Source organism: Psittacula echo (assembly GCF_963264785.1).
Source record: "Psittacula echo genome assembly, chromosome: 15".
Taxonomy (NCBI): Eukaryota; Metazoa; Chordata; class Aves; order Psittaciformes; family Psittacidae; genus Psittacula; species Psittacula echo.
This window is the reverse complement of record NC_137751.1, coordinates 10,790,499-10,804,067: the sequence shown is the minus strand read 5'-3', so window position 1 is coordinate 10,804,067 and position 13,569 is coordinate 10,790,499. Positions and strand designations below refer to the sequence as shown.

General features: G+C 43.8%; 1 protein-coding gene across 3 annotated transcripts in view; it reads right to left on the bottom strand.

The window, feature by feature from the left end:
• ANKFY1 (ankyrin repeat and FYVE domain containing 1) overlaps positions 1–11,847 on the bottom strand; it is a 32,335-nt gene extending 20,488 nt beyond the window's left edge. For all 3 annotated transcript variants that reach the window (XR_013958083.1, XM_080630197.1, XM_080630198.1), the window contains exons 1-6: positions 11,830–11,847; positions 6,826–7,018; positions 5,201–5,319; positions 2,806–2,941; positions 1,026–1,149; positions 279–428 (exon numbers count right to left, since the gene is read on the bottom strand). Coding sequence is in view for 2 of the 3 variants with exons in the window: in XM_080630197.1 (XP_080486323.1) it covers positions 279–428; positions 1,026–1,149; positions 2,806–2,941; positions 5,201–5,319; positions 6,826–7,018; positions 11,830–11,839 (732 nt within the window). In the remaining variant the exon portion in view is untranslated. The remainder of the gene's footprint in view (positions 1–278; positions 429–1,025; positions 1,150–2,805; positions 2,942–5,200; positions 5,320–6,825; positions 7,019–11,829) is intronic.
• Between the last annotated feature and the right edge of the window lie 1,722 nt (positions 11,848–13,569).

Sequence of the window (13,569 nt, the reverse complement as noted above, 5' to 3'; positions counted from 1 at the left end):
AGCTTTCAATATGCATCACAACATCAGGTACAGGATTTTATTAGATATAATCTGTTGCAGGCAAGATGCTTTAAAACTCGTGTTACAACTCACTTCTGAATTAAGTTCTTATGGAGCCTTCACTACTAGCCCCCATAACAAACACAGAAGTAGCTATAGCAATGATAATCATGCAAATAGGAATTAGCCACAAAAATCTAACAAGGTTCAGACTGTTAAGAAACTAGTTAGATGAAACACCAAATGCCAAAAGATAGGTCAAGTCAGTCTCACTGTACCTGTGAATCCATTTCAATAAGATACAAAAAGACTACATCTTCTCTCTCAACTTTAATAGCCTTATGCAAAGGATATTCTGTCTTGGACTTGAACATTTTATACAATAACTGAGCACTCATGCTGCTGAAGTCTTCTTTACGTAAGTCATCCTAGAAGCAACAAAAAAGGGTAAGCAATACTCCTGTTTTCTCCAGAAACAAAGTACTGCACAATAATTATGACATTTACAAAACAAGTTCAGTTAAAAGGTCCATTTTGATAATATCACAAGCGGCAGGAACAATCCAAGATAGCCCTTTTAAGACTAGAAAGGAACACTCAGAAGTTTTACATCTTACATTTTAGTTTCAAGATCCGTTAGTGACTTTTTTCTTCCCTTTTTTTCTAACATAGATGACAAACAATACCCAGTGTCAAAAGCACATGTTATAAACAAGACAGATGGGAAAAGTCACTCCTGCCCCAGAAGCAGCCCCTTGGCTCACAATGGAAGGAAAGGCAGGTAGATTTGACAGCTTTTTATCAACACTTGCTCCTTGCAAACCTGAAAGGGTCAGCATAATTTTAAGTGACTAAGGTGATCTATTACCAGGAATCAAGTAATCCCCACCCTAACTGGAATGCTTGAATACTAGCATACCAAAAAATACTCCTGTAACAGTACAGCAAGTTATGCAAAATTCTACTGGTTAAGTTCTTATATTCTGTAAGCACCTTTCCTCTTCTTTCCTTCTGACAGTACTTACCCAGTGACTGGCAATTATCTCAGCACAATAGTTGAGCAGAGTGCCAGCATTCAACTCCTCAGCAGTCTGATAGAAACGAATGCAGTTCCTGACATTAACAAGTGACATAACTCCTTTTTCACATCTGTCAAAATAGGAAAGCCAGAACTCAGTTATCAGGAAACAGCTTTACTGCAATCACTCTCCCATGCTGTAACAGGGTACTATAGACTTTTTCCCTAAATGCTACTAGAAAATGGCTTGATCTTGGTTTAGTAGAAGGCTAAGCAGCATGAGCATACTGTAATCAGCAGCCTTGTAAGATAGCTTCCATAAGAGCAGAGTCCTATCAGAGTCACTGCTGCTCCTTGTCAGTTGGCTCTGTCTTGTCAGAAAGCATGGCCAGGGGTGCATGGCTGGGGGTGAACAGAAACCAGCAGCGTGCTCAGGTGGCCAAGGCAGCCAACAGCATCCTGGCTTGGATCAGCAACAGTGTGGCCAGCTGGACTAGGGCAGTAATTGTCCCCTATACTCAGCACTCAAATACTGTATTCAGTTTTGGGCTCCTCACTCCAAGACAGAAATGGAGGTGCTGGAGCAGGTCCAAAGAACACCAACAAAGCTGGTGAAGGGTCTGGAGCACAAGTCTTGTGAAAAGCAGCTGAAGGAATTAGGGTTGTTTACCCTAGAGAAAAGGAGGTTCAGAGGAGACCATCTCACTCTCCACAGCTACCTGGAAGGAAGTTGTAACAAGGTGGGGTCCCTCTCTTCTTCCAAGTAAGAAGTGACTGGGCAAGAGGAAATCAAGGACTTGGCAGTGCTAGGTTAAGAGCTGGACTTGATAATCTTAAACATCTTTTCCAACCTAAGTGATTTAATACCTACAAAGGCAATTACTAATAGCATACTGTACGTGGACCTGTCACTAGACTACCATGACCAGACAAAAGCTGAGGAATGTTTCAGTAGTACTACATGAAGACAGTTTTAGGCTTGTACAAAACCTGAAGGCAGTTTTAGCATTGGCCTTACAGATGTCAACTTTGTTCAGAAGAACTGACAGCGATTTACTTTGCTTCATGTTGAATCACACTTAAATCATAGATTATGAGTGCCATGTACTGCTACAGCCCCAGACACCCCCTGGGCAAAGCATTATTATAGCAAAGGGTACTTTATCTTTGACTAAACTCAAGGCTTTGAAGTGGTACAGAACTTGAGATTTCAGTTTGTACATTCAGGCGTCTTACTAAGTGGTTATTCAGAACACTCTGTACATTCAAGACAACAAAATAAACCCTACTAGAATGCTGTAATCATTCTCTCTTCAAAATGGCAAAGCATTGTACTGTTATGTTAACCTTCTTTATAAAGAAAAGTTGCCACCAAGATGCACACAACTGCTATTCAAGTTTATTTTTCACCTGTAGTATTTTACTATTGCAAGCCACTTGCCATTGACTCTTCTTAGCATTCTCTTCAACAAGGCCTTTCCTGCAACTCTCCAGAGCTTGTTACTAATGTACTGATCTCTGCTTCCTCTTAATGACAAATGAGGGTTATTAGTTTGACTGGGAGAGGAACTAGAAAATAAACACACAAGCCATGAGAAAAACTGCTACAGTTTAACTGTAGTGCAAGGCTGCATTTCCCATGGCAAGCTCAATGTCATGCTGTATTATTGAAACCTCAAGACTTTGAAAAAGCAGGTTTTTATCCAACTGCCAGCAGCTATCATCTTCTTTCTAGTCAAACAAGGTTGAAGAGTTCAAGAAGATTCACTGTATTTACCAAGACTCACCTTTCCCTAAGCAGCTGGAGCTGAAATTTATTAGCTAGTTTCATGAGCTCTGTCAAGAAGATATCATCTTCTCTTAGCTCCAGTTCATCTGTGTAGATCCACCGCAGCATCGCCATGGTTACCTCTGGGTCAGCATCTGCTACAGGGAGCAATAGGGATTAATAAAATACCCAAGGAACAATCCCCTATTCAAGTAGTTGCTATTCCTCTGACTGCTAAAGTCACAGCTACCATGAAAAGAGATAGTCTTGATGAAACAGTACTACTTTAGTTCAATCAAAATGTCAAAACTGGTCAGAAGTTGAAACTAAGAACAATGCTGGCACCAAGCAGGAAAACTCTTTTTCCATTGGAACTGTGCAGAATGCAGGGAGCCCTGCAAAATCTCCTACTTGCTACACAAATATTGAGGAATTAGAGACCAATGATGCCCCTTTAAAGTCTTTGGCCCCTCACGTATGGCTAAATCCACATCTATATTTAGCAAGCACAAATGCCCTTTTCAATTTAAGAATCCTCCTTCTTCTATAATAAACCTGTGTTATGAACTATTGCATTCCAATAAAGGTACTTACACCTTGGTAATAACTACAAAGTACTCAGAAATGCTGGGAACCATTTCTAGGAAAGATGCAGAAGTGTCAATGCCAGAAGCTGGTTATATTTTAGGTGTTTGCAACACTCATCACAAGCTTCTTTTACACAGCAAGAAAAACCTACACCATAGGACACAAAGACACAAAAGCCCAGTGGCCAGGAAACTTACCAGAAGTATAGTGACAACCCTATTTACAAGGGTGTAGGTGAGAATTACTCCACAACATCAGATCAGACTAATTACAACAAAACACATCATACATTTAGAAAAGTATCATGGGTCCCTTAAACTGGATTTGTTTGTTTTAAAATCAAACCCATACATGTTTAAAGACATAAGAATACCCATCCTAACACATCTCCTTTCCAGGAGATTTCAGTAAGGCAAATTTATCTTTTGTCAAACTTGATTAGAAAACCCACTAGATGTAATACTAGCTCTGCCTTGCCAGAGATAACAGTTCATTTTCTCCCTCCCAACAAGAGGGCCTGTGTTCACCTCTTCCTGCTCTTCTTAAAGAGGGGAAAATTCTGCAGATTACATGAACTCTAAACCCACTCAATTTTAAATGCTGCCTGTATTCTGAAGTTAGGATTCAGACAATCATAGCTTGCAAGTTGTTAAGAGAACCTCTTAAGAAAACTATGACAATCTTCAGGGAACAGCATGTTGCTTGCTACAACTACTTCATAACCTAATCCTTGTGCCATTTATCAAATTCTACTAAAAAAAAAAAATCCATTTTACACAGTGAAAGTATCATTTATTAGCACTTACGAAGCACTTTAAGCATCATTCTATAATAGCGTTTGCATTGTTAAGCATGCGAGACTGCAGTTACATCTGAGATTCACAGATCAGCTTAAACATGGAGCTAAAAGTGCTATGGACTACCACTTACAACAAAATAAGAATGAACATAAGAGCTTTTTGATAATCATCTTCTGTTAGCACAGCACTCTTTGGCATCTGTTCTCCTGTGGCTGCACATCCATAAATCCTTCTGCAAGAAAGCCTGTGCTGTCTCATAAAACTACCTTGCTGTGACCTGCTTCTTTCCAGTTTGTGGGCACTTAGGATTCATAAGATTAAGTGCAGAAAGTGAAAACAATACGTAATATTCAACATGCCAGCCAGCAAACCTGCTTAGCTTCACATCTGGTTTTATTGCTCACAAATTAATTGCGTAAGACTCTTCTATCCTGTTAAGTACAGAAAAGCCTGTCATGAGGTTACATCTGCAGAAACACTGCCCAGTTGAAGTACATACAAGAAACAGCTACAGCAGAACAAAACACTGTCTTGTTGAAGACTGTCTTGTAGAAAACTTCTCTTCCTCACCCATTTTGCACAGGTATCAAAGTGCCAAAGTAAATACCTCTTTAACCACACATCAGTATTCGTACTCCTTTCCCACTATGTTAACCAGAAGCAAGGCATTTCCATGACACTTTAGAGAAATTACGCACACTATCTCAGAAAGCTCTGTCCTTAGAAAGGAAGAAGTCAAGCTCTTCATATAGACTGGGTTTTCATTATGTTTAGTTGACTCTAGAATAAAGACAAACAGGCCACCATTCTCAACCCTAGTTCATTAAAGAGAGAGAAGGTAGGTTACGGATTTAACTAGCACTAGCACCAAAATAACAAGAGTACTACCATGTTGCAGAGACAGAGCAACATCGTTCATGGATTAAGCACCACTTTTTGGGGACAGTAGTAGTCTGAAAGGTACCTAAGTAACCTTTTCCCAACAGGCATCCTAAAGACAACTGAAGCATCTAAGCAATGACTGACCTGACAGATCCAGCTCCTCTGTTGAGGCAAGGTTGGCGAGACTCCACGTGTCACTGCGTGCCGCCAAGACAAATTTGTGAGCGCTGATGTGCTTGTCCCCAACCTTTATCTTCAGATCACTGATAAGAGAAAAAAGCATATACATGTACAATACAGACTTGCCCTTTGCTTGGATACGTACAGATTCAGCATCCCCACAGTACCTATGTTCCAGTATCCACATTTAGGTCCAAGTTGTTTGAGACATGAAAACACATTGACTTGGTTAAGTAGAATATGTTGTCAAATGACAATTCTTATCTTTCTAGTGTCAATCACCAGTATTTAAAGCATTTGTGAGGTTTTGTGCCTTTTAAACATTTCAGAATAAACTGCAAGGGAATTGCTGTAGAAGAGATGAAAATCCAACAATGTTGAGGTTAAATATGTTGCAGTGTCCATTCTAATACCATCAGCTGAGCACCAATGGATTCAAGCAAGACCCATAAGAGAATAAACGTTTGACAGCAGCCTGAGTACAAGGCAGACTTCCAAGAATCCCCAGTTCCCAGAAGCCCAGCTGTCAAGTGTGCTGATTTCATCCTGACCCCTTTAACATCAGGTTACCCTCTGCAGTTAGAAAGTACCTGCCCTGTTTAAAGTCCCACAGTTCTGACTGTGTAAGTGCACTTTCCCAGGTCGCTTGCTAAATGCAAGCACTGCTATGAATGACAGCACAACAGAGAGATGTTTCTTAACAAAATTCATACTGGAACTTGCTCCCTTTCTCAATTTATGACTTCCAGGTCCTTTTATACCACTATTCTGTATCTTTAAAACACAAGAGCTGAACAAAAATAAAGTGAACCAACTCTTCTGACATATGCTAACTGAGAAGTCTTTTACCCAGCATGCTGTAAGTTCTTACCAGGCACAGAACCCTTCCTCAGGCAGGCTCATGAGTTGTTAGGGGAAAGAAACTTTCATCAAAACTATGTATTTTCCCCTTACACAACCAAACTCCTTTACTGTAGTCACATTTTTTTCAGTAATAGCAAAGAAACTGATGTCACTGAACTAGCTCAGTTGAGGGATCTAGAGTACTGAAGCTGATCCTTAATGTGCCTATGGAAAAGAAACCACTAAATCTGATTTTGTGTTGCGATTCAAAAATACAGTATCATTTATACCACTAAGTCACATATATCACTAAGACCTGTTACATCATACAACCAGATAAGCCAATTTGATCAGGCTTCTTTACACACAATAGGAGTGCAGAACTGTTATCAAGGACATGTCCTTTTAAGAAAAAGAGGGTTTTCTAGCCGGTAGGAGATACACTGTGTAATTAATCCATCAACTAGGTATAGAGCAGTTTAAAGTAACCTCTGTTCAAAGAAAGCTTTCCTGTTGATGGTGAAGATGGTCAGTTTTCTTTAAACTCATCTCAAATGTCAGGCTCAGATGAAATTCTACTTGGTGATTGAGAATTGGATTCATTCTGCTACCCGATCTTGGCAAGTTCTTCCAATAGCAACTGAGGGCAGCAGAGAGAATTTTCCTTGTTTAAGACTAGTACCTACTGCAGTCTATAACGTCAAAGGCTTCTGTAATGCCCTTTTCCCCAGGACAGAATTTCTTACCTGTACTGCTCCTGCTGATAGAGTTCAGCTACAATGGCAAGAAGTCGACTGATGAAGGTGTCACTGGCATTGTCTTGGTTAGCCTCAGCAGCCAGGAGATTGCATTTCCTTTCTGTATCGACTAGCTTCTTCTGCAGCTTTACATACTCCTGGCGGAGAAGCATCAGGTGCTTTTCCAGCTTGGCCACCTCCTCTGCAGAAGCACACAGTGTTACTACAAGACTGAAACATGCACACCCTTCTTTTACATCTTGAGGGCAACTTAACCCTACAAGGACATTACACATCTAGTTTAATCATGAAACACTCCAGTAAGAGCCTCTCCTCTTCCACACTAATTGATCATCCCACTCCCAATATTAAACCTTTTATTTTATGTCACTGCTAGCCATAAACACATCAAAAATCACAGAACACAGCCACTTACAAAAAAACTCCCTGCATCCTGCCCAGTCAGGAATGCCATAAGCTTTCAAAAAACATGGGAGACCACGACTGCTGGAATTATTGTGTGGCAGAGGACTAACTCTGGTTCTTACAAATTTTTTCAGTTAGTTAAGATGCTGTTTGACTCCACAGTTGAGGCATAAACCACAAGTGGGCATTAGAACAGTTGCAGATGTACCACATCTACCTCAAAGTACTTAACTGACCTGTTCAGAACTCCTTACTCTGTCAGCTAAGAGAAAGGCCTTAAGAAATGGCCAAAGAAAACAGATTATCCCCAGAATCTGGATGTTAAAAGTCAGTCAAAAAAATAGGTAAGACTCCTTACTACAGCACACACACGTTCGTCCCATCAGAGGCAGTGCACATCACTATGCAGAGATTAGAAACCTCTAATCGCTGCTGGAAGGAAACAGGTGTTTAAAATCAGTCCAACTTATGAATACTTATGTATGGATAGCTGCACAGACTATCTGTAGCTATCAGTGCTGTGCTGAAGATGATTTTCAAATAAGGTACAAATCCAAAAGCAGTCCTAAAATGAGGTGCCAGAGAGGAAAAAAAATTGGAAGTTAACCAATGATTTTAAGAGCGAAAGCTCCTCCAAGGTTACTCCCCACCAGCCAGGAATTCGCTGTTCAACAGTTCTTCCTCAAATATTTAGTAAGTATCAGCACTACAAACAATGGGAACTGAGATGTATTAACCAGTGTCTTCTCCTTGTAGAGATGTTCAAAAGCACAGCTGACCTTGGCCTTGCTCCAACACAGGTCCCCAGGGCAGAGCATCCTGCTGCAGCTCAGCTGAAGACAGAATGCCTCATTTAGTCTTTCCTCTGTAGACTGCCATAGCAAATGCTCCCTTATTAGTCTTTTAACTTAATAACTACTATAATGGATAAACAGAAGGTAATTTACCCTATTTTACTCTTCAGTTAATACTATTTAAGCAGGCCTGGCAGTGTACTTCCTTCAACAGCTTTTATTTAGTTTCATTCTTTAAAAGTTAACAGATATTATCTCTTTTGGGATACTTCCCTGATTCTATTGATATACTACCATTTCAGAGTTGTGCTACCAATATCACTCCACCCCTCAAAAAGAGTTTAATTCTGCTCTGGTCTTTCTATCTAAAAATAAAGACAGTTTTCATGTTCCTCAAAACAGAAGGACATGCCTCTTCAGTAACAGCTCCCTCCCAACTGATTCATAAGGAAGGTGTCAGGGTGGCACAAAGCAAGCCCTACTGTTACAGCAGGGAGAGCAAGACTTTGACAGGAGCCAAGAGTGAACACTGAAAGACACTGATAACTGTGCCCAAAATAAGTGTGTGAACACCAGCACTGTTCACACAGTGAGATTTTTAGGTGCTGTACAAATTCAAATGCTCGCAATAAGAAGTCGCCTGCTGAGACTCATGGCATTTATCATATTAAAGAAACACTGCATCTGCCAGCCAAACAATGAGAGTGAAGGTGGGAATAAAGGATCAGCACCAAAAGGTAACATCTCAAATACTGTCGTTTTACTCAAGTCAGCTCGCTGGCTCCAAATTACTCTGCAGTCAACAGGATGCAATGCAGAGCTATCCTAAAACCTCAAGCTTAAGCTTGATGCACAACCAACAATCCACTTGTCTTGGATATCCCTGGAAGCAGCAGTGACAATCACTACCAGCAGTGAAAGTACCTCAAAGAGCTGAAGCTTTGAGAGATCTTATTTCCAGATTGACAGCATCCACCTCCTGCAACCTCAGTGAGAGGGACTGCTACGTATTTGCTTACTCTAAGCATTAAAAGAGTTGGTAAGAGTTTCTCCTATTCTATGCGACAACATGCACAGCAGTTGTGTAGCAGCTACTACTGCACACTTGCAGACAATATCTGACCTTACAGCACATTTCAAGTGCACATTCAAGCCAGTCCTCAATGTCCACTTAATCAACATTCACTGCAAAACAGCAAAACCTCAGGTTCTCCCTGTATACTGTTCGTTTAAAGAGTGGCTTAAAGTAAGAACTGCTTTAAAAGTGGAACCTGATCAATCTCAGGGAGAAGCACCACCTCTAAACAAACAGCACCACAACTCCAGGTTTACTATTTACAGTCCTCAATTTTGGAAAGGGGGAAAAACAGCATCACTTTTAAAAAACCCATGCAGAATGACCATTGCATCTTCAAGCTGGCCATAGTTTCCATGGAGTGCCTATTATTACCAGTCCACATTATGTATAACCACACACGTGTCTCAAGTATACAGTACAACTCCTGCATGCACACACACCTCTAACAAAGATCCTTCATCAAGACCCTGAAAGGACAGCCTTACTAGGAGATACCAGTCAGTCTCTGGCTAAACATCAATCCACATGTATCAGAGAGGAGGATGCCCAGGCTTCAGAAGAGAGGCACACACAAAGTGACTCCTTTCCTGAGCCCATAGTGCAGGTGCAGAGCACATGGCTGGACAAGAAAAGAAAAGCAGTGTTTGTTAACAGCTTTCCAGCAGATAGTCTAGCATCCAGCAGTTTATATTCCATATCAAAGACTTCAAAGAGGTCTTCAGAAAAGGCTGCTTTTCTTGTAAGAGAAGGCACAAAGTATTTTAAAGCAACTAGATACCTAATCCAAAGAGATAAGTAGGGAGGCAACAGGCAATGGGGTGACAGATAACATGTACCAACAACTAGAAGGAGGGTCTAGTGGAACGCATTACACTGCCCATCAGCAGCAGTCACTGAAGCAATATGGAGGTATTTTTGCACATTTATGAAGGGCACTTGAGTGCAATCTATTCCCCTGAAATATGTCCTTTCCCCCTGAAGCCAGGTCCCTCCTCCACTGCTCCACACTGACCTCATCTCCCCCAGCCTGGACAAGTCACGGCCTTCTTGATCCCCCTCATTTTAACACACTTCTGATCTGTACCCTGACAACCACTCCAAAGTACTACAGCAAAGTACCCTGCTGCTTTAGATCAAGCATTAACCCAGTGCTCCCTGCATGTAATCTAGTATCCTGCTACTGCTGGTACACCACTTCTCCAGAAGTTACAAAGGCAAGCTCAGCTCTTGCTCTCATAAACTGTTCAATCAACTTGTAGCTATATTGTAATTGCAGTAGATCTAATTCAGCACTTCTGTACACAGAGACAACACTTCCATAAGAAAAATCCCCTCAGCTTCTGAGCAATGACCACAAGTTTGACCAGCTCCCTCCCCTAATAAGCCTTCACTTTTCAGCTGACTCTCCAATATCATCTGTTCTTACCTAGGTCGTAAGTGTTGCTGCAGACAGGTACTTTGTTTGAATGGACAAAATGAGCCCCTCCTCCCAGACATCATGAGGAACTGAGTGGAGATTGCTACAACTACAGTTTATTACTACTGTTCATGCAGGATCACTCACTGGTCTAGTGCTTTCTTTAGCCAAAAGATCACAGAATTCTTTGAATTAGGGAAGAACCTTTAAGTACGGATGTCTGAAACAGGACTTGCATCAAATGCAGGCTCATTCTTGCACCCTGACCAGACCATTCGGGATCTCAGTGGTAACAGTTTCATCACCTGAAGACAACTTTGACATCTAACACCCATCAGAACTGCGTTACCAAGGCTTAAAACCAAGACCAAGAGGCTGTTCAGCTAAATACAAAACAGTGGTATTTCAGCACATGAAACGCTAAGAATTGCTCTAAGGATGTATTAAACCAGCTGGACTGCAGCATCCTCTCAGCTCATGCGTGCCTGTAGCTCCGCATCTGCTCCATCCTAGTTAATTTTCCACAAGTGGCTTTAAAACTCTACCACTGTCTGAGAATTGAGAGCCAAAGTCTGTGCTTTGAGACTGCAAGATGGGGCCTTCATTTCCTTTGTAACTTGGGGCATTTCTGCTCAGTTTGCCAACTCAGTTCCCTTCGGGGAGGAAAAGAGGAAGCTTCTGTCTCGCAGAAAGGCGTAGGACTGTACAAATCCAAGTGGGTTTTTTCTCAAATCCCATTACCTCACTGAAATTAGTTTAGAAACGGTGTCACCGATAGCCTCCAAGCAAAACGCAAGCAGCCTAGGAGTTCTGCAGGTCTAATAGAGCCCGACTATGACAGAAGGACTCCCGCCAGCAGGTGACCGGAGCTGCAGCACGTTCCGCCCTGTTCCGAGGCAAGCCGCTGCTCACCGGCTCTCCTCACCCCGCCGAGCTCCCCTCAACCCGGCAGCATCACCCCGCCCCACTGCCCAAGCGCGGGGAGCGGCCAGCGGGACGTCCCGGCGGGGTCCCCACAGCAACCCGGAGTCACCGCTACCCCAAAGGGCAAAGGTGCAGCGCCAGGCCCGCCCTGCCCCGGTGGGTCAGCCCGCAGGACCACTCCCCACCATTTCCCGTTCACCCAGGGGGCGGCCTGCCCCATCCGCCGCAGGCAGGGCCGAACCCGTCTCACCGAGGGGAGAAGCAGGAGCCCCACGCGGGGGTTGTCCCCGGGTCCCTGCGGGCGGCGAAGCCACCCCGGCCGGCAGAGCTCCCCGTGCACCCGCCCGGCCCCTCGCCGGGGCTCCCCCCCTCACCTTCCGCCATGTTGGGTCCGGGGCGCAGCTCTCGCGAGAGCCGCCGCCCGTCCCGCCACACAGAGCCAGGAGCTCTCGCGAGACTGAACACGACCGCAGCTCCCCGCGCTCGGGCCGTCACCCGCTGCAGGCGAAGGGCCGCGCGCGCCGCTTTATACCGCGGCTGCTCCCGCCTCGGGCCGGGTACGGCCCCGCGGATGACGGAAGCGGCCCGCGACTGCTCGTAAGCCCTGGGGCTTCTCTTCCCGCCCTTGAGCAAGGCGGGCAGCGCGGGGGATCCTGCCGGTGCCTCACGGCGGCTGCTGAACAGCGAGATGGCGGCAAAACGCGACGGTCGGAGCTGGAGAAGAGCGTCCAGCATCGGGGGAGAGACACCGCTGTGCTGCGTTTCAGCCTGCCTCGAAAGCTGCCGACGTGCACCAGCTTTAGCACATCCCAAACACAACGTGTGCCTTCTGCTATCGGCCCTGTTCTGGACAAGCTCATGGAAGCACCAACGTGGGGTTTCGATCCGATGGAGTCTCTTCAGTGCACAGCTATTAACTTATATCGCCGTTACTTCATTTCCTGCCTGTGTTGCTTTTGTTTCGGAGTCAACTGGATCGGTGCCCAGTGGGTAAAACGTGGTTGAGTGTGGAGACAGGCAATGGCCAAGGAACAGTAAGGAGATGGTGTTCTCAAGCCATGTGTACTGCATAGCTGACCCTCGACTGTGGTCATTGCTCCTCATCTTTGGTGCCAGGATGCAACTGAAATGCCAAAATATTCTGCACTGATCCAACAGCGTCATTTGCCCGAAAGATCAAATCTCAAACACACGTTTGCACATACCATTGCTTTACAGACAGAATTCTCTTCCGACTTCGCCAGTAAGTCATCTTTGAGAAGTTGTTTGCCTCATCTTTGTTTTCTGTGTTGAACAGTGAAAGCACAGCTAGGCCTGGGGCAGCCAGAATGCAGTTTTCTGGAGGCATCATGAAACACAACCCATCCCATTTTACACAGCTCGGTGACAAATGTGTGTGACTTTACTACATAGCTAACTCACACCGCTGCGTTATGGGTGCTATCCATCACCTTGAGCAACTGTGAGGCAACGGTTATTACTGCTGATCACATTTAGGCTTAGCTGAGTTTCTGAGTGACAACAGAGATCAGATAGCAAATGACTACCGTGTTTGACATGTGGGAAACCAGCAATCTCATCTGTTGAGGGTTTGCCTAGGCAGGAAGCTGCCTTATTGCCGCCTCAGTTTAAAACCCAAGCACCTTCTGGTTTGGTTTGCAATCCCTTGTATGTGCTTCTGAAAATACAGAGACATTACAAGGACTCTGGTGCTCCTATCTGCATTGTGATGGCACCGTACCAAGAGCAATGCACCGGAGGGGACAGACGCAATAAAAAATCCCCCCCCCCATCAGCCTCCCCAAAGACCAAAATACACGTGTAATCACTTCAGAATTAAATGTTCTCCATTTATTGAGCATCTAGTTTCAATCAGCATTTTCTAGGCATCACAGCAGGAAAGAACTTTAGCATGACAGCTGAGCAGCCCTTCTCATTTTTACAGAGATCTTCCCTGATGTGTAAGGGGCAGCATGGAGACATATAAAAAAGGAATTAGGATGTCCATACTTGTTTGATGTTTATTAAAATTCCACGCTTTGCTTTTCCTTCTCCCCCAGTGATGCAGTGTTGTCTGGAAAGCAGGCCACAATGTGGTAGGGGGAAAAACAGCA